Genomic DNA, 20,930 nt, shown 5'->3' with positions numbered 1-20,930 from the left:
GCATTCTCCTAGAACACCCTTGCATAGAGGGGTAGGAGAATCCTACTAAGGCATTCACTCCTAACCGGTACCCTAAATAGGAAAACAAGCCCAATACTGTATATAACAAACATGTGCTTCTGTATTCTCTTGGATTAACTGATTAATTCCTCAATCTCTCCTATGGACTCTTGAGGTTCCCACCGCAGTTTATTTTGTCCTAGCTGAATTCCTCCCATCTAGTCTTACGGTTGTTTTTGTTCTCTCCATACTGACGAAATTCCTTTTCATCTGGACTAATTATGAACGAGTCAATGAGAGTTGAACCAGCCTTGCCAGGACAAGCACCAGATTTGGCTTAGACTTTGGAGGTGGCAAATCATTTACTAGTCCTGGAGAACTTGACTCATTTGCAGCTACTTCTCCTAGGGGCCTATTTCCAGCTTCTTGTTCAGATGTTGGGAATTTCCCAGGGTCAGGATGTCTGCAAAAGTCTGTAACTATCACAATCCTTTTTCAAAAGACCCTGAACACTAACTCCCAGAATTCTTGTCTATGCATCTCAGCTCTCTCTCCCTGTCCCCGTTGGCGTAAATAGACCAGAACAGATGAAACTCTTCAACTAAAGGATTCCTCTGCAAAAGTCTGTAACTCTCACAATCCTTTTTCAAAAGACCCCGAACACTAACTCCCAGAATTCTTGTCTATGCGTCTCAGCTCTCTCTCCCTGTCCCCGTTGGCGTAAATAGACCAGAACAGATGAAACTCTTCAACTAAAGGATTCCTCTGCAAAAGTCTGTAACTCTCACAATCCTTTTTCAAAAGACCCCAAACACTAACTCCCAGAATTCTTGTCTATGCGTCTCAGCTCTCTCTCCCTGTCCCCGTTGGCGTAAATAGACCAGAACAGATGAAACTCTTCAACTAAAGGATTCCTCTTCCCCACTTTAGTAGGCAATTAGTCTCACAGTAACTACTAGGCTTCACCTCCGCTTAATCTGCTCAAGCAAGCCAGTAGGTGCTTTTTCACTTGAGTTAGGCAAGCCACTCTAGCTATAAGCTTAATACATGTAAGTTGCCTTTCATTTCGCCCTAAATGCCCAACTCAGATCTCAAATTGGCAGAATATGTATCTAATGCTACACGAGTTCTGGTTTTCTACGCTGGGGTAGCTTGCTTCCACCACTTGCAGGTGGGCACCTGGCTTCTCTTCAGTTAGCCGGGGGCAATCCCAGCATCCTATCCAAGTTCCTTTCATGTTCATTAATCAAAAATCAAGACAAACCCAACACTATGCTGAGATTTGAAAACACCTGAACCGATTCCCACCTCGATTACCGTATGTAATAATCATGTGCTTCTGCATCCTCCTGGATTAACTCCTCCATCTCTCCCAGGAACTCTAGAGGTTCCCACTGCAGTTGATTCTGTCCTACCTGAACTCCTGCCATGTAGCCTGCCGGTTTTTTCAGTTCTCTCCATAAATGCTAAAATTCCTTCTCATGTAGTAATGCTGCCAAGTTCAGAATTTTTCCCTTTGCAATGTACTGTCCGCAGCTCTTGGGTATTGCCCTTGATTATGTCTATTGCCACTTTTGAGTCTGATCTAATAGAAAGATTGCTGAAGTGTTCTTGAAAGCAGATTTGCGAACCTCTCAAGATAAGTTGAGTTTCTGTTGATAATATGACCAGCTCCTCCCCCTTTCCTGCAAATGTTGATGATCTGGTTACTCCTCCAAAAGTTGCTGCTAGAGTAGGCTGAGCCGTTGAGTAGCTAGGGTTCCACTTCCGTCACAATGTCATGCTATCATATGAGGAGAAGGCTTGATCCAAGAACAAGCTCTAGCACTCTGACTTCCCATTCTATTTGAATACTCCACTTAGTCAGTCATAGTACTAGCTTGAGCATTTCTTTCACAAGCAATATGAACAACCGTAACATCCTCCTCAGTGTTTACCTCACAATGCGATGCTATCACATGCAGAGGATGCTTGATCCATTGATCCAAGCAAGCTCCAGGCATTTGACTTTCTATTCTATTTGAATATTCCACTTGTCAGCATATAAGTAGCCTGAGCATTTCTTTCAGAAGCAATATGGACAGCCCAACAATTGAACATAACATCCTCCTCAATGGCTGCCACCACTTGTTCTGTGGTTCTGGACTTATTTCTAAAGCTCTAGTCATTTCTTTCTGTCCAAATGAGCTGAACTGTTACCCAAAATGCTAGCTTTGACGCCATGTTTTTTTGTCCTTTGGTCCGAACAAATATCTTAAGCAAAGGTTTGTCCAGTTGTAAGCTTCGTTAAGATGGAGCTCCATACCAAGGTACTGAAACTGCAGTTAAAGAACAGGTGATCCTACTTTCTATTCCTGGCCAGCATAAACTAGATTTTTGGTGCACTGGAATTTTCCTTTTGATCAAGTTTCTCTGGTAGGCAGGGCATCCCCAACTCCAAGCTATAAAAGAGTGATTAGGAATATTGTCTGCAAACAGTCCTCCTCCAGGTTATCTTCTGTCTTTTCTAGCATATGGTCTTCCACACTGATTTGGTAGTGATCAGTGATCACTATTTATGTTCGGTAAACAGCATCAATTTACATCTTACCTCTGCTTTCTACTCTTTTTGGCTGTGAATCTTTCTTGTATCCATCAATATGTTTCCCCCTTTTTTCTTTGGTCACTGCCTTGATTCTGCTTGGCCAGGTAGGGTAACTGGAAATTTGACTGTGGAACTAAATCTTGCTCTAAACTTTGAAGCCCTTGAGTTGCTTCAGGCCTGGCTGAAATGAATCCTATGGTCAGATCCCAGTGTCAAAACCTTGAAAGAAGTCTTGCATGTCATGGTCAACTGAGGTCTTGATCTTTGAATTTGACACATGGTATTCCCCATGGTGGGAGATCTCGCGAGATATCTCGCTATTTTGAGATAGCGAGACGAGATTTGAGAGATGGGAGATCTCGCCACATCTTGCCGAGATCTTGCCATATCTCGCCGAGATCTCGCCTCTCTCTCGCTGCAACCATCAAAACTTGCTAAAAACTTGATTTTTGGCCGGAATTTGTTGGGGATTCAACTTCTAAACGTCTTTAAACATCTACAACATCAGATTATCATCATTCAAGCCTATTTCAACTAGATCTTCAACAAAGGTAAGATTTTCCCCCAAATTTGATTTTTTTTCAAATAGAATGTTCTACAATGGGTGTGTGAGTCTAGTGTAAATATATGTTGATCCACAAGCTTTGATCTGCACTTTCATGGAAACCAATTTAATGTGACATTTAAATAGATATGTGACATACTATAGTGATGAGCTGACTTGGGAGTCATATGTGGCCACCATTCAGAATCAGTTGATGCAGAATGTTGAGTGATACTCTTGTTGTCTTGTAGTCTTGTAATCTTATTACTCACATACTCTTATGATTGTGAACATATGGATTATGATTTATGAACCACTAGAAGTCTAAACTTCTTATGGTTGTAAAATCTTGAAGACATTTAAGTTCTTTGATAGTTTGATGTGTAATGTATTTGATACTTTATAGTTGATAACATGAATTACTTGATGTCTCTACATTACATGTTGTCTAGCCTTGCATTTCACAGCATTTCGGTTTTACACATAGGGTCGACTTAGAAGGCATACTTAGGGTTATTTTCTCACAAATCTAAGGCCACCAATGTGTTCAAAAGGCCTTAAATATGTTAAATACCAAATTTAAGCTCAACCGAGGCCCTAAAACCCACCGAGATGGGCCACCGAGATTACGCCAAAATTTTGGTAGATCTCGACCGAGATCTCACTATTTTGGAGTGGCAAGATCTCGCTCTCGAGCGAGATCTCCCACCATGGTATGCCCTATGGTTGTGCATTGGGTACGCATCTCCTAGTGGGGATGTCCTTCACTGTTACATTGCTGCTGTCTGAATTATAGATGAAGTAATGATGATATGTACTCTTTTGCATGTCTTCTTTTCATTCCATTGTCTATGCAACAGATGTGGCACTGGAAGGAGCTTTTCTTTTTTCTTTTCCTCTGTATAATCCTTTTCTCTGCACTCATAATTCACCTTGCACTCCGATGCTTCTCTTTGCTGTGATAGGGTTTGTCTCATGCTTCAAAGCTTCTCCAATTTGCAATGAACTTTTCATTGAGTTATTCTTCAAGACCCCCTACAGATTTTTTACCACATCAGCGGATTCTTTGGACATTGGATGCTTGGGCATCTGTAGACTCAGGTCAGTGTTAATTTGGTTTTCTTACCCCTCCCTTTTTCAGACAATATTAGAAAAAGTAGGTTACATCAATTTACGATTTTCTCTTTCTTTATGACAGCAAGTACAAAAATTGCGAGCTTTGTTCTGGAGACATGGTTTAGGTGGCATTCATCCTTGTGGCTTCATTGCCCTCAACCAGATAAGGTATGGTCTAAGGATACATCTTTGTATTATCTAAGGGAGTTCATGGTTAGGCTTTCTGATTTTAGCTCTTACACGAGTTCTCTTGCAGGCTGATGATGTTCCACTGCCTTATATGGTGTTCCAGCCTACAGAAACAGCTACACTTGATAATATCTTGTACGTTTTTCTTAATTCATTATTTTTGTATAACTGGTTTGTATCCAAACAAGAAAAATAAAAACTGTATAATCATCTACGAGTACTTTTGCACATTCTCTCTCTTTACAAAACATGCACTGAACTGTTGATATTATGAAAGCATAATGAGGTGATTCCTTAGAAACTACTTGAGTTTGTGGCTATTTGGTTATCTGATGATTCTGATTGATAGAATTTCCCCCATGACTCCTTTCTGGTGGTTTCTCAGCTATCTGCCTCTACCCCCTTCCTTACACTCTCAGTCTTTTCCTGCCTCTGTTTCAGGCGTGGTACATTTTCTATCAGGGACTACCCTGTGCATTGTCTGAAGCTTAGAGTTACGTCAGGAAATCTTTGGCAAAGTTCTCCGCCTGAGAAGGAGATATCTAGCATTCTTCTATCCACTGTTATTTCTCTCTTCCAACAGGTAGCAACATTGTGATGTGGAGATTAACTGGTGATACTAAAATAGTATCAATCTAAACTTTTTTGCTTCTGGCTTTACTCGTAGATTATATTTGCGCACAAAAAATCTTTTGAGGGAGAGAGATTTTCTCGGATCAAGTCTATCTTTTGTTCCATTCAAGAGAACAAAATTACGGTAATCTGTTTCCTCTGTTTTGCATTTGCTACGGACTTTTGACTTTTTTTGGTCATTTCTTTTTCACGCACTGTTTGCTTTCAATTCTTCATCTTATTTATTTATTTAATCATTAGTTGCTTACTTATGGTGTTCCATGTTGTAAACATCTATCATTTACGGGAGCTTCTTTTTTTTCCTTTATTAAATGGAGAAGATAAAGCATGTCATATGCTGGTTGAAAAAGTAGCTACTCTCCTGTCAAACTTTGAATCTTGTGCTACTACACCTGTAAATCTTGATAATACAGTCTTCACATTCCCTATTATTTCATGGTATGGTGACAGGAAGATGATCTCCAGACTCTGTGCTTACATATTGCCTCATCCAGTCACAGTAGATTGACTTCCTTAATGGATTCATTTGTTCGTCCACTGCTTGGAGAGATATGCCAGCTTTCATCTCATAGTGAGTCTTCAAAATGCTGGTTTTACTGTTTATGCTTTGGCATTATAAGGGAATCTGCGATGTTTGATTAGTTTTTTATTTACAGCTTTATTCTGCATCTTGATTCTTCCATATGGCTGCATACATGTTCGTTTTCATTTTTTTCTCTTTGATAGGTTTCCTTCACAATCTTGGTTGCGCATGGTTTCACCTTGGGGGTTTGCGTTTTCATCTCCTGCTGAATGATGATATTGATCCAGCCATAAAGTATTCTTTGAAGCTTTCCCAAGTGGTAGAAAAGATTGCTTTACTCGAACGTGAGATTGAGGTAGCTCTTCCTAATCCATCTCTCATTTTTTATTTTGTGATACATTTCCTGCCATATGTTGTATCAAAATTTGTGTATATACGGGACTTGATATACTTATTGACTTTGATGTTTATGTGCATGTCAATGATAATATTCAGTTGGTGAAGCCATCATATTATCCCTTCCACTAGTTTTATCTGAGGTTCTGAAAAAACCCAACCTTAGGATATAAAGCTCACCAAGAATTCTTATGCCAAATTTGCTGAGGGTGGAAACTCAATTGCCGTATTGAGAGTGCTTGTAGATTGGTTGGCTTGAGTCCAGGTATCTGGTTATTGAGCAAGAAACCCATGTTAATTGCATGTAAAAACCTAACCAGGTTTCTGGTCCCAACCCGTATTAATTTGTTGATGAAGAAAATACTACCTTGGGCTGAGCCAAACCTGACGAGGTTCTGGTCCATGATGAACCAGGTTCAGTTGGAAACTTGGAGTCATGGGGGTAGTAGGGTTTTGGGAAATAATGTGTTTATTTTTTTTTCTATTTTATAAATTAGATTCTTAGGATATTTAGTTTCTGATTACTTTTCGTTTCCTAGTCTTAACTGGTCACTTACTTATGGAGTTACTTTTAAATTAGAAGTCTTGTATTTTTCTATACATGTATGATAGAAGCCCCCATCATTGACGCTGGTCTAATAATGGATGAAGTTGTGTTTTTGACAGCCTTTGTGGCTGGTACATAGAGTGTGAGCACTCTTTTCCCCCTTCCTACTTTTTGTCATGCGATTTCCTCTTCGTCCTCGTCCTATTCTTCTAATTCCCGTTCCGTGAAAGCCTTGTATAGCAGAGCAGGCCTGCATTAGGGGGCAGAGCTAGACTGCAGGAGAAGGCAGAAAACATGAGGATGAGGGAAGGGGTTGGTGGTGGTGTAGGATGCTTGGAGTAGGATTGGATAGGTTTTTTTTTTTTTTTTTTTTTTTTGGGGGGGGGGGGGGGGGGACAGTCACTTTGCAAGGAGGGAAGGATTTTGGGGTTTGTTTAGGATTTCCAAAATCACTTTTTTTACTTGTAAATGTAAATAATTTAAATCAACTAACTTAGTAGACTTGTCTTACCTCGTAGATCCAGGAAATTTTCCCGAGAAAATATGGGGTCTCTTGTTTTGGGGTTTCTAGGGAGTTCAGAGATTTGAAAAATTAATAAATACGTAAAGGTGATAAGAAAGGAGAATGGGAATCAATTTTTCTGACCTAAATAGTTGAGATGAAGACAAAACTTGTGTAGGCTGATTCTGTAGTTCACAATAGTAGTTTGGGTTTCATACCTAAGCATCTCAGTTGTACCACTAGGGCAGCAAGAGAGCTTGGTCTCCCCGAATGAACCCAATCAGTTTCAGTTTGAAATCCAAAATTTAATATAAAAAAAAGATGAGTTTATTCCATGGTACTAAATTTTGACGAAATTCTATCGTCTTAAGCCTTATTGAAATGAAACCTGGTCAAAAACTAAATTGAGTCAGTTGATAGAATTTTGACAGAATTTTGGTAGTTTGGTGAAGTTTCGAAAATTTCTCAAGGTATTGTAATTTGTCATTTGTAAATTCGAATCATATTTGTCAAGGCGTCACTTAAGAGACGCTTAAGCATCCGGGCAGTCCTTGCCCAGTCAAAACGCCTGTTGTTTTTTTTTTTTTTGTTTTTTTTTCAATAAAGTGGTCACTTTGTCGCTTATGAGCCCGAGCGGACGCTTTGGTTGCCCAACCACCATTTTATTGGCGCTTTTTTTCCTTCCTGTTTTCTTCTTTGAGATTCTGAAATAATTATGGTTAACCCAATCTCAGTATATTGCATCTTTGGTTGCCAACAATAAACCCAATATCACATCTCTGTGATTCTGAAATAGCATTTCTTCTCTGAGATTCTGATATGGGGTTTTTTTTTATTACTTTTCTTGGTTATCAACTGGAAGTGAATGCATAATGCCTGACAACTGGTGTCTGAGTTACTTTTTGTCTCCCACTAAGGTTGTTCAGTTGTTTTGATAATTTGGTTGTTAAACTTTGAAGTTTGATTTGTGACTGTAATGTTGTTATATTTGAAGTTACTGACTATGTTACATTTTCCAATCTTATACTTGATTATATGAATGAACTTTTCATTAAGTTTGCAAAATGTTTCATACTTAAATGGTAGGAATTTTATGTAAATTTTGATATTTGGATCAGATATAAAAAAATTAACACTAGAACGCTTTGTCTGCTTAGTCCTCGCTTTATTGGCGCTTTAGAGCATCGGAAGCCCTCCATCATTCTTAGTATTTGTTCTTGCGTTTTAGTGAAAGTTTCAATTTTTTTTTGCATATCCATGTTTAGGTTTGTGCAAATACATGGAATAATTTCATCTGCAATAAGCTTGGCATGTGTGAATCAAGAAGACCAGTTTGTGTTTTGTTCTAGAAAAAATTATGTTGTCATTTTGGCTTTAAAGTAGGCTCCATCCCAAAAACCAGATGAAAAATCACCTAAAAACCATTGAAACCATCATCTGAAACATTGTACACTGAAATTTAGGTAACACAGAGTTGGAAAGAAATTTCCAACCTTGGTTTATTCTTCCCTCATACGTGGATTTAATTAGGCTTTGCTACTCTAGGCCATGCAGTTACATGGACTTGAAATCCTACGTAAAGCTTGAATGGGAAACTAGCACTTAGAAGGGGGGGGGGGGGACTTGAACTATTTGCCTCAGTCATGGACCAAAAGACTAAAAGAGCAGCCAGAATCATAGGAGGCAACCTTGGCTTTAAACAATGAAATTGAATTCTGAAATTCATGTACTATCTTGGTATAGATTTTTCTTGGGCTTATATGAAAGGCTAATTACCAAGTGTAACCTTGGAACATAGTCAAAATTTCGATTGGGACGATCGAAATTTCCTTTTTTTCCATAATCAAGACGAAATCCTATGGGCGGAACTTTATTCCCAGGGACCAAAATCTGTGAAACTCTATCCAAAGTCCCAAATCTCAGTTTAAATCTGTGAAATTTTGAAATCCTTGGTGCCGCTGGTTGAAATTTCAGGGATTTCCCCCTTCTTTGCCATTTTTGCCTCTTTCAGCGTCTTTTTCACTAAAAAATCATCACATCTTTGTCTTCCTCATAGAAAAAAATTCGAGGGAAACTCAAATTTCGACTGGGTGAAAATGGGAAACATAGGTGGGAAACTGGAAAATTTCAAGGAAACTTAGGATTTTTTCGTGCTAGTTTTGACAGGTTTTAGTGAGTATTTTAGGGTGAGACTCTACATTTAAGCTAATTAGAATATAAAGAACAAATTGGCACATACATTTTGCTAAAAAAGTCAATTTAGATATATCATTCAATGTGCATAACATCAATGTAGAATTGTGGGAGAAGTGCACTATAAACTTAACTACTTAAGTACATAATATTCAATATATAATTTCTAACTTCATAACATCAAATACAAAGTAACTGGGAATAAAAGGAAAGTACAAGTGTACAATTCAGTGCCACGAGGAGTGTCTCAGTGGATCCATCCTGTGAGCAAAGTAGTACTATACCTGTAACATCCTCTCCTCCAACCAACAAACATAGACATCTCTTGACATTTTATGCCTATGATTGTCAAGGTAATCGACAACTGCAACTTTATAAGTCTGGTCATCAACATTCCTAAGATAACCATTCTGAGGGAATACGCAATTTAGATAGGGAAGTCTTGATGGAGAGGCTATTTGTCATGGTATTTGGGGAACATGAGAGGAAAAAAAAATTGAAAATTTGTGAAAGTTATGAAACTTGAAGGAAAAAGTCTCAGGTTTCCACGAAATTTTCTAGGTTTCCACAAAACTTCCCAAGTTTTCACAAAATTTTCCATATTTCCCACGAAATTTGGGAATTCTTTTTTCTCATGAACCAGCTGGTCCAGCTGGGTTGAACTAGGTTTCGACGGTTTTGATCGAAACTTAGGATTTTTTCGGTCCCCTAGTTTTTCTTTTTGAGGTTCCCAAAATGGGTTCACAAGTTTTAACCGAATTTTGTTCTATAGTCTTCCTTTGCCTTGTTTGCTGCTTATTTTATTGTATTTGTCCTTGTGGAGTATATGGTGGAGTTGTTGGATATGTAGTACTTTGAACTCTTATTCAGAGTATGTCTCAAGGGATGGATCCACCTAGGGCACTGAACTTGGAACTGAAGCCTGGGAGTCTCTTTTTGGTTATTGTATTTTTAATTTTGTATCAAACATTAAACGTATGCAATGCAATTTGCTTCATTTTACAAAGTTTGTATTTCTCAGAACCTTTCATGTATACTATCACTTGAATGATAACTCTTCATTGGTTTTTATTTTTATTTTTTAAAGCAAAATACTTGTCTAATTGTGTTCCTTATGCTCTAATTAGGTAGTAGGCAAGAAATCAGACCAGAAAACTCTGTAAAGACCCTCAAAACTTGGTGTTGAAACTACTTGGGAAGATTCCTAGGTTTTGCCCGAGATTTCTGAAATTTTGGTTCCAACTCGGTTTCAAGGCTAGTCGAAAGCGGCTTTGAAATCGAGATTTTGAACCATAATTTCGGAAATCTTGATTCAGCATCAGATCAGAGTCCCTGTCTGAATAAACTTCTTAGATTTTCTGTTATACAACGTAGAGCACAGAAAACAAATTGATAGAGCTCGGAAATAGCAACTAATTGAGAATTAGTAACTAGGTAACTGTGATCCGATTAGGATAGGTATCCCTATCAAGGGTAGGTGTCTTTAGCCTGAATGACTGTTTGAAACTTCAGCCAAAGCTGACCACAGGATGCTGAGTTATGCCCTGGGTTTCAGAATTAGCAATTAAAATTCAAAGAAAGTTTACGACCAAATCCAGCCTCTTAGCCTTAAAAGACCATCAAGAGGGAAGCCCTAGGTAGGGTACTGTGCTATCAAAATAAGGAGGGGAACTGATGATCTTGTGTGGGGATTTGTGACTGCCACATGGAAAACACCAGAGTTTCCTCTCACAACATGGGTGCCTCACTGATGGTTGCTGTCTCTCACTACTGACTTCTTGGATGATGTAGTTCACGAGAAGAATACAAAAAAAGGTGAATGTTTAAACCAATTCAATACCAAAAGAAAGTATTGACTCTGATAATTGACCCAGTATGGTTGATGCTTGTTACTTGATCAGTAAATAAAAAATGCTTACTAATTTTGGTTTTGCAAATTCCAACTTGACCTTTTGTTTCTATTGGAAAAAATGATTGGAGAGTTGACTTTTCCCTGTTGTGTGTGTGTCGGTAATAACTTTAGTCCTTTATACAAAATCAATTGAATATGCGTATAATCAATTGAATGTACTTGTCTTGTCTTGTCTTGTACCTTGTTATTTTATACCTGAAAATTGTATTATGTGGTTGCCTATAATGTGTTTTGTGTCTCTCCCAGATGCTACAGTACATTTCTATATGATACCAGATGCCAATATTTTAACCTTTCCAACTAGGGCTAGATTTTTGTCTTGTCATTTCTCTATGTTTAAAAAAGTTTATGGTTCTCTCAATTCTTGCCATGTATAATATTCATGAGATAAAAAATGGGTTGTCTTGTTCGTGTTGATTTCGTGATGCCATTGTTTCTATGTACTAGAAGTTATTTCTCCATAATGATTGGCTTTGTCTGTGAACAGGTTTAGATGGTTAAGATCTATACACCTTTTACGCACATCTTTCCCGTTTAATTGGTGATGCATGGAAATTAATTATTTATACTACCTTTTACAGGTGCGACGTGATTGTGAGCATTTGGCAGGCAGGTTTTCCACGGATGAGCTGAAACAAATACCACAAGCGCTAGAAAAGCTCAAGTTAGAGAAGAGAAGGCTTGAAAGAAAGGTCATGAAAGCCTTTATTTTAAGCATACCTTTGCCATCTTCTCTTGCATAAACATAGAAAATTTTGTATATGAGGCTTATTTTGTATATGAGCTTAAATAGCTCCATGCATGTTGTGAATTCACCTTTGTTTGAATATTTGGATCATCTTGGGAGCCTGTTATGAGGAATTCACTGAGTTTGAGCTGAAATTAGGAACATGGTACATGGTAGAAGATCTCGCTCTCTCGAGAGATCTCACCACCTTGAAAAAGAGAGATCTCGACCATCTCGGTGAGATCTCGGTCGAGATATACAACTTTTTGGCGTCAACTCAGTGGCCCATCTTGGTGGGTTTTAGGGTCCCAATTGGGTTGAAACTTGGTATTTAGCTTATTTAAGGCCTTTTGAACACACCAGCCTTGGATTTGTTAGAAACAACCCTATGTATGAATTTTAAGTCTACCCATAGTGTGAAACCGAAATGTAGTAGGATTAGGGAATGCAATGTTATACAACATGTAATATAGAACCTTTAAGGCATATAAATGAAAAGCAAGTATATCAAATGCATCAACTAACTTAAATGTTATCAAAATTCCATCCATATGAGTATCAAAATCTCAATTTTCAAGAATAAAATAATTATACAATCATTAGAAGTTCTATATAAGTCATCAAATCATAAATTCATAAGACAAGTAAAGAATGATTGATTTTCCTTGTTGTAGATGTGCTAAGAGTAGTTGCAAGTGAAAACTCAGCCAAAATCCACAAAAAAGGTGAAATTTGAGAGTTTCAGTGAGATTCAGGGCGAGTATGGCGAGATATAGCGAGATACGGCGAGATACAGCGAGATCTGGAGCGAGATATCCCAACTCGCTGCTCTTGCCCTCCATCTCATCTCGCCAAGCTGAAAAAACGAGATATCTTGCGAGATCTCCCACCATGATTAGGAAGTCTAAGTCTTCCCCCTTTTTTGAGGTCATTCATAAAATACACTGCTTCTATCCACTTATCAAGTATCGGAATGTTGTTTTTATTATCATATCATGGTGTTAAGAGTTACAATAAAATCTCATAGAACTAAAAATTGTTTGTTGCATTTTTCCCACATAAAATAAGGTATGCATTAAACGAGAATCCTTTGGTTCCTTTCCCAGGCTGGTTAGTTTAGTATGCGTACTGTTTATGCTTAAGCTGAAACATTTACACACCTCTGGTTTCGGGGTTCGTGCAATGTTCAATGCTGTAGATTTTCCGCATATTAATTATCAGTCAATTTTGGATTATTTGAATTTTATTTTAGAGGAGATTCAAATTCTAGAATAGTTACCGGTTTCAAAGTTGTATATTTGATGGCAGGTTGCATGTTTATTGTTTCTTTCTGGTCAGAAATATTGTGCTTGATCCAAGAGAACTCTACAATCTTCTAACATTTTTGCATGTTTTACTACTGATGTTCTTTAACATTTTAGAATCTAAAATAGAAATCAAAGAAAATAAGAGAACCAACTTAAGCAATGACACATCGTGCTTTGGGTTCCTTTTAAAGTACCCTGATGTACTTTTCTCTTTCTCTTTTGGTTGTGCATACACTCTTACATAACGACTAGAGGTCTTAGGATAGTGCTTGTAACCAAAGCGGGGTGTTTTGAGCGTCAATCCTTGGGAATCTGGAAAAGTACACCTGTTCAACTGGTTCCACACATTCTACCCTCACTGTTTTTACATGAGCTTACTATCAGGTGCAGGAGATGTTTGTATAAATTGTTGTTGCCTTTAAAAGGTAGAACTTTTATGTAATGTGCTTGATGGGTTTCTAGTAGCCTTAAGGCTTGGGTTTGGAAGTCTGTTGAAAAGCAGAATCACAATGAATAAATATTGACCAAGATTAAATACTGGGTAATGAACAGTGTTCTGCTCTCATACTTAAACAAAATTTTCAGTGGGTACTGTATTCACATATATCCTAGGGAGTAATCTCAAGTTTCAAAGAATCCTTCTTGAAATAGGACTTCTGAAACCAAAATGGAGTTTATGTGGTGTAAGTTTTAACATAGTTTAGGAACTAGTTTCCGTGTATTGTAACTTATGTTTTTAACCTTTTACCTTCCTATGGAGTTCCTTGTAATTCCTTTTACTATCAGTAGTGAAACTATATAGGTGTATTGCAGAATTACTCCAGCACTATTAAAACTTCTATTTTCGAAAGTTCCCATCATTCTTATTGTTTCTTGAACTTCTTAACTTCTAACTTGGTCTTAAAGCAAAAAGAAAACTTGTAGGTTTGAGAGCATGGTTAGAGGACTCTCAAGATCTAACCAAGACCTTGCAAGATCTCTCTTTTTCCATTTAGCCAAACTAAATGATGTGCAGATGAGATTTTAGTGCTTATAGCACGTAGGGCAAGTTTCAACTCTCGAGTTTTAAATTTAATAATTGGATTACGATTTCAACTTCGTAACTTCAACTATGAACATGGATTAACGTTTTGGTTGAAACTCATGGATTAATGTTTTAGTTGAAATCTAGGTTTAGGCTTAATGGAAAACCAAAATTTTGGTTGAAGTGGCTGAAACTTCATCGAAACTTGGGACTTTTTCCTACAAGTTTCGATATCAAGTTCTGAAGGGATTTAGGGGGTTGGTACTCTATATAAGCTAATTAAAGCATAAAGAACACATTGGCATTTGCATTTTGCGAAAAAAATCAATTTAGATATGTCATTCAAAGTCATAGTATACATAGAGAGGTTTCCGACAAATACACTATAAATATAAACATAACTCTTATTTTATAACTTCAAAGACAAAGTAACTAACACAAAAAGGGAGGTATAAAAACTACTACTCACATACTCAATGCCAAGACGAGTGCCTTAGTGGATCCATTCTGTGAGCTGTGTAGTACCCTGTGACCACTAGACATACATGTCGCATGACATGTTCCTCCTATGGTTATTGAGGTAGTTGACCACTACAGCTCTGTAGGTCTCGTCATCCAAAATAAAATATCCTGTCAAAGCGAACGTACAATACAGATATGGAGTAGAAGATGGCACGGGGAGGTGGTGCTTTCTAGCCTAAGATGGACTTTCAGAAGTGTCCTTTACCCCCGGCCATCCCCATAGGTACTATACTGATATACTACACAATCAGGGCCTCGAAAAATATGCCTAAATCTGTCCCATAAGTGTTCGATAACTGTAAGATGTACCATAAGGTCCATAACCATGAGGCCTAGAAGTAAATCCATCCCTCTCCATACCAACCAATTGTACTGGATGTTGCAGTTGCCTCTCGCACCTCTCATGATGATTTTTTTGATTGCCTTTAGGATAAACCTTCCCAACCATCTCCTCCATCATCTCCACTGCAGCCCATATGTGTGGTAAAGTCGGTTTCTTTTGTTGATCTACCAACTTTAAGACAGTCACCACAAGGTCAAGAAGCTTCATCACTATCTTTTGATTCCCCTAGAAGCTATCTCTTGATATGGTGGATTGTGCTAATCTCTCAATTGGGGAGTCTGAACCAAGCTAACAAACCACTCTTGCAATGCAAACATTGCACGCAATTTGTTGTTCCTCTTCTTAAAGCTCTTCAAGGTAATCAAATTTGTTGCTAATCTGGTGATCTCAGGCCTCATCAAGTCACCATCACACATCCTCCTCAATATACTCAATGCAAATCTGTGGTTATAGATGTATGTGCTCACCTATGTGCCCGGTCAACAACCTTCACTAATTTAATTTGCCCCATTTCCTTCAACAACAAATAGATACAATATGCAGCATAGGGAATCCAAAAGAGTCTCTGGCTGGACCTTCTTGAAGTTGGAGCCATTATCTGTAACAACTTGCACCATGTGCTCAACTTCAATCTCTCTCACTAAACTCTTCAGCAGCCCATAAATGTACTCATCCTTTGTCTCCCTGGATGCATAAACTAACTTGAGGAATACCGTCTTCCCATCACAAATTCAACATAGAGTTGATGGAGTGTCTAGTGGGACCACTCCAACCATCACACATCACTTCAATCCGTAAATGCCTCCACATCGGCTTAAGACCATCAATGTAGGTATTCAAATCCTCCTTATCCCGTGGTAAATAGTCATTATAGATATCATATTGGGTTGGCCCAACCACCCCTATCCAGCACCACTAATGTCATCCATCATAGCCTTATAATAAGACCCCTGTGCAACATTCGTAGGAACCCTGAGATAGAATGCCCACTTCGAGAAGACCATCCCCACCTTCTCCTTCACATCACCCCCCCCCCCAAATGCTTCAATTTCTTTTGTTTTGTCTGTGGCCTCCTAAACAAGTCCGAATCAATGCGTTGTATCTAGATCAATGGGATTGTGGTGGCCGTGGCAAGGGATCCGACTCTTTGACACCATGGCTCCTCATAGTGGAGTTGCTTCCCCATCCCCTCTCAAAATTTGGCTCCTTGGAGGACTTTGCACCCATGGCCATTTGTGTCCTCCTGATCTGATTGAGTCTATGAGACTCGCCACCCATTCTCAGTGCTTTCTCCATATCTATCGCTAGGGATGATGCGTCGAGGTCTGGCTCGTTTGGATCCATCTCCTACTCTCCCAACTTCTTTAAGCATGCAACTTGGAACTTGTCCCTCTTTGCCTTCTTCTCTTTCCCTCCTTTCAAATACTTTACCATTGCAACTTTTATCTCACGAGGCCTGTCGGGCCATTTAGTCACATTGCAGTCCCCTCCTGTTAGATGGCACTTCAATTGAGTGGCCCCACCTCCCCAATCTGTTTCCTGCAGTAGCTACAGACAAACTTCTTCCTATCCTCTCCCGGAGGCTTACCATACTTCCAAGCAATGTCCGACATAGTAACAAGGAGTCAAAAGTGGGCGCCTGATGCAAAATCTGTATTAAGCATAGCAGAAGGACAAAACCATAGCTCTAATTTTTAGCCTAAATTCACATTACTTACAACCTAAGGTATCCCAAACAATGGAAAATTTTGAAAATAATTTAAAATATTTTTTAGAATTAAACTATTAATTATTAGTAATGATTAAATACATGAAATCAAAATCAACTAAAATTAATTTGGACACCATCACTATGTAGATCGAGTGATGGTGTCTCACATACATCAAAACAAAGCCAATACATCATGTATATGTAGGTTATTTTTTGGAAAAAAAATAATTTTCTTTAAAATCAGAAAAATAAAAAAATAGTAGTACGTTTCAAAAATTAAATCCAACAAAGCCAATACATCATGTATATGTAGGTTACTGTAATTTTCTAAGTGATCTTTAAAATCAGGAAAAAAAAAATAGTAGTACATTTCAAAAATTAATTTCAACATATATTAATTTCAAAACAATCTTAACATGATTTGAGCATAGAACGAAGAAAAAACCAGAAATTTTGGGAAAATACATTACCTTGTAAAGAACCTTGAGATAGGTTGAAATGCCCACCAAGAGGTGTCGAAATCACTAAAGAAGGGAAGGAAATTGCTTATAACACCTAAAATGGGCTAGCAAAGGTTGTAAATCAAGGAGAAAATGGGGTCAAAGTGGGTCGAACCGGTTGACCCAGGTTTGACCCTTTTCAGTCGGAAGCTGGGTTTGGACCAATTACAACCGAAACTTCAGGGTCAAAGCTGGTGATTCTTTTTTGGTTCCTTCAAAAACTGAATATTTCTGACATTAATTTCGATAGAAATTTTGAATCTTGAGCATAATCTATGAGTATATGTGTACAATAGGCCATTTTTCACTTCAGTGTAGTGGTTTCCTGCTTGAGGTACGAATGGAACTCACATGTACACTATTTTTCGTTTATAAACAGAGGCTGCCTTTGTCCCGATGTGGTTAGAAGGGCTGAAATAGGCTGGACAATAAGTACCACTCGAGTTGGGTTATAAAATCTCACCTACTCGGGAGATTTCACCGAGATCTCAGGCCAGCTCTCTATTTTGAGTTGGCAAGATGGGCCTCAAGATAAAGTTCTTGAACCATGTTTCAGAATTGAGCTCTCTTCTTTTTCTCATCCCACGCTCTCTAGAACCATCGGTTACAAACGGGTTCCAAATAAGAGATTCTTATGTTAAAGTAATTGAAGAACTCCTACTAGGATCATGAATTCAGACCATCTGGACACCAAACAGCAAGTTTGTTTGAAGAAACAGGGCTTCCAAGTCTGACAGATTTTGCCAGCTTCTTCTAAGTGACCATCAGTCTGGAAACGACTTCTAATGTTCCTCATTTGTTTGGTAAGTTGTGCAGCTACTTTTTTGGCTCATTGGATCACCTGGGGGAGCTTTTTTGTTTCCATGGTGTTGCAGTGTCTTATCCTCAAGACTTGGTGCTCCACAACTCCATCTCTGCAAGCTTTTAGGAAACCATCAGACTTCTGACTGAAACATGCTACTGTGATACTTGAACTCCTTTTCAGTGGAGGATTCATGCTTTTTTATCTTTCTCAAGGAGTTGTGGTGAAGCTATGGTTTGGAGAATTTTGTTTGACTGTCCCTCCCTTTATTTGAAGGGTTTATTGCTGTATTTGTTGTTGGACTCATAACTACAGGGTAGTTTCGTATGCAACTTGTGTACCAGTGTTTTAGGTCCATTAAGTTGGCTGATTACAAAATAAATCCATCCAATGAAGGCCCAGTTCCTATATGACCCAATGATAGGCGTATTCCCAGGGAAAAGAACCTAATTGGTTATGGATCTGCATCATGATGGCTCCCCCATTTCTCGACTTGGTTCTTCATGTCCCTAACTTTTCTGTTGGTCAGTCAGCTAAATCCTTGAACTTTATAAGGAAACAAGCAACAAACAATGTATAAAGAAATGAAGGCACTTCAAAAATGGCAGATCTTCCTAAGGGGGAGAAATCCTTGGTGGATGCAGATGGGTCTACACAATTAAGTACTGATATGATGGTGAGGTTGAGAGGTACAAGTGAAGTTTGATACATTTGCCATAGTGGCTAAGCACAAGCAATAAGTGCCCTTTCATCCCTAGTTACCAATAAAAATTGGCACCTTTACCAATTGGATGTGAAGAATGCCTTCCTTCTCGGTGACTTAGAAGAGGAAGTGTACTCGCAAACTCCTGCTGGTTTCAAGTTCCCATCAGCCAAAGGGAATGTATATAGTCTCAAAATGGCATTATATAGCCATAACTGATCCCCTAGGGTCATAAGTAAAATGATTTAAGTAGGTTACTTTGAAGAATGGGTTTCTTGGTGTTAAGCTGACCACGCACTATTTATCCGGAGGCCTAATTGTACCGTTATTGCTCTAATTGCCTGTACATATGACAGTGTGTGACTAGAGATGATGTAGTTGAGATAGCTAGGTACTTAATTACTTCAACGATTTAGAATTAAAGATCTGGGCCCCTTGAAGTGGATCTTGGGAATTCAAGTTTAAAATCCAAGAATGGAATAACCATTTGTAGAAGAAGTTTGTCTTGATTTGTTGAAAGAGATAGGGTTAGATTGCAAGCTAGTCAATTCTCCAATCGAACATAACCACAAATAGGAAACGATTATGACACCTCAGTTGTTGATCACTTGGTATTAGGAAGATCCACAGAACAAAATTCAGTCAAAACTTGCAAAATTCCAACCGAAATTTCCCATGTTGAAATTTCCCATTTTGGGAACCTCGAAACAAAAAACTAGGGGACCAAAAAAAGAAATCCCAAGTTTTGATCAAAACCGTTGAAATTTCGTCGAAACTTGTCGAAACCTGGTTCATGAGAAAAAAAATTCCCCAAATTTCAGGGAAACCTGGGACTTATTCCTGCAAGTTTCATAGCTTTCCCAAATTTTCAATTTTTTTGTTCCCCAAATACCGCGACAATACCCCCTCCATTAGGATTTCCCTATCCAAATTCCGTATTCCCTCAAACTGGTTATCTTATGCATGTTGATAACCAAACTTATAAAGTTGCAGTTAACAATTAGCTTGACAACCATAGGCATAAAATGTCATGGGATGTCTATGTTTGTTGGTTGGAGGAGAGGATGTTACAAGCTTAGTACTACCCGCTCACATGATGGATCCACCGGGGCACTCCTCTTGGCACTGAGTTGTACTTTCCTTTTATTGTCAGTTACTTTTTATTTGATGTTTTGAAGTTAGAAATTATATATTGAATGTTATGTGCTGAAGTAGTTAAGTTTATAGTGTACTTCTTGAACAACTCTACATTGATGTTATGTACATGACATTTTTAGCAAAATGCAGCCAGTGTGTTCTTTATACTCTAATTAACTTAAATGCAGAGTCTCACCCTAAAATATTCCCTAAAACCTGTCGAAACTTGCACAAAAAAATCCTTAGTTTCTTCAAAATTTCCTAGTTTCCTAGCTAGGTTTCCCATTTTCACCTGGTCGAAACTTGAGTTTCCCTCGATTTTTTTCTATGGGATGATCTAGATGATGGTAGGAAAATTCAGTTATCCATTTTGACTCGCCTTGATAACCAATATAGTAGGAAGTGGTGATTCAATTTATGTGCCCGCAAGGGTGGACACTTAAATGTTGTGTACTGCATGGTTGTCAAGGTGGCAAGGCGAGGCGAGGCGAGGCGCTAGAAGGTAACGAAAACCAAGGTGATACTAAGCTAGGCGACTTTATCCAAAGATGGGCCTAGGCAGCTGCCAAGGCGCTCCAAGGCAGAAGCTTTAACAACCATGGTTGTTGACCAGATTTTTAGATATTTGAAACCCTCTTTGGGGAAAGGACTGTTGTATGCGAACCACAATCACTTTATAATAGAAGTATTTATGGATGTACGTTGGGTTGGATCTATCATAGATCGACATTTGGTTATGGCACATTTGTGGGAAGTAACTTCATCACATGGAGAAGGGAAAAACTATCTTTGGCAGCCAAATCTAGTGCTTTTTGGATGAATAAATAATTGAATTAACAAAAGGAAAACAAACAAGTACAAGGCGGCCTTTTAAGAGGAAGACCGAGGAGAGATAGAACCCAAGAGACAACAATAAGCTTGTTCCTTGGGGTATCAGCAATCTGGGGATGGGGAGAAGCAACAAGCCTATAAGAAACATAAAAAAAGATGGCATTCCAAATCATATCTTTCGAGC

At 38.4% G+C, this 20,930-nt stretch overlaps 1 protein-coding gene across 4 annotated transcripts in view; it reads left to right on the top strand.

Annotated features, from left to right (window-relative positions):
* The window catches only part of LOC149021545 (midasin-like protein), a 117,690-nt gene that overhangs the window by 75,738 nt on the left and 21,022 nt on the right, over window positions 1-20,930 (top strand). For all 4 annotated transcript variants that reach the window (XM_089149763.1, XM_089149764.1, XM_089149765.1 and 1 more), the window contains 8 exons: window positions 4,094-4,229; window positions 4,327-4,412; window positions 4,501-4,568; window positions 4,875-5,016; window positions 5,101-5,190; window positions 5,517-5,637; window positions 5,793-5,944; window positions 11,721-11,831. In XM_089149763.1, the coding sequence (XP_089005889.1) occupies window positions 4,094-4,229; window positions 4,327-4,412; window positions 4,501-4,568; window positions 4,875-5,016; window positions 5,101-5,190; window positions 5,517-5,637; window positions 5,793-5,944; window positions 11,721-11,831 (906 nt within the window). The remainder of the gene's footprint in view (window positions 1-4,093; window positions 4,230-4,326; window positions 4,413-4,500; window positions 4,569-4,874; window positions 5,017-5,100; window positions 5,191-5,516; window positions 5,638-5,792; window positions 5,945-11,720; window positions 11,832-20,930) is intronic.

Source organism: Hakea prostrata, chromosome 3, assembly GCF_041222555.1.
Source record: "Hakea prostrata isolate BN-2017 chromosome 3, UWA_Hpros_2, whole genome shotgun sequence".
In the NCBI taxonomy this organism is placed as follows: Eukaryota; Viridiplantae; Streptophyta; class Magnoliopsida; order Proteales; family Proteaceae; genus Hakea; species Hakea prostrata.
The sequence above is the reverse complement of the archived record's forward strand: the minus strand, read 5'-3'. Positions and strand labels throughout refer to the sequence as shown.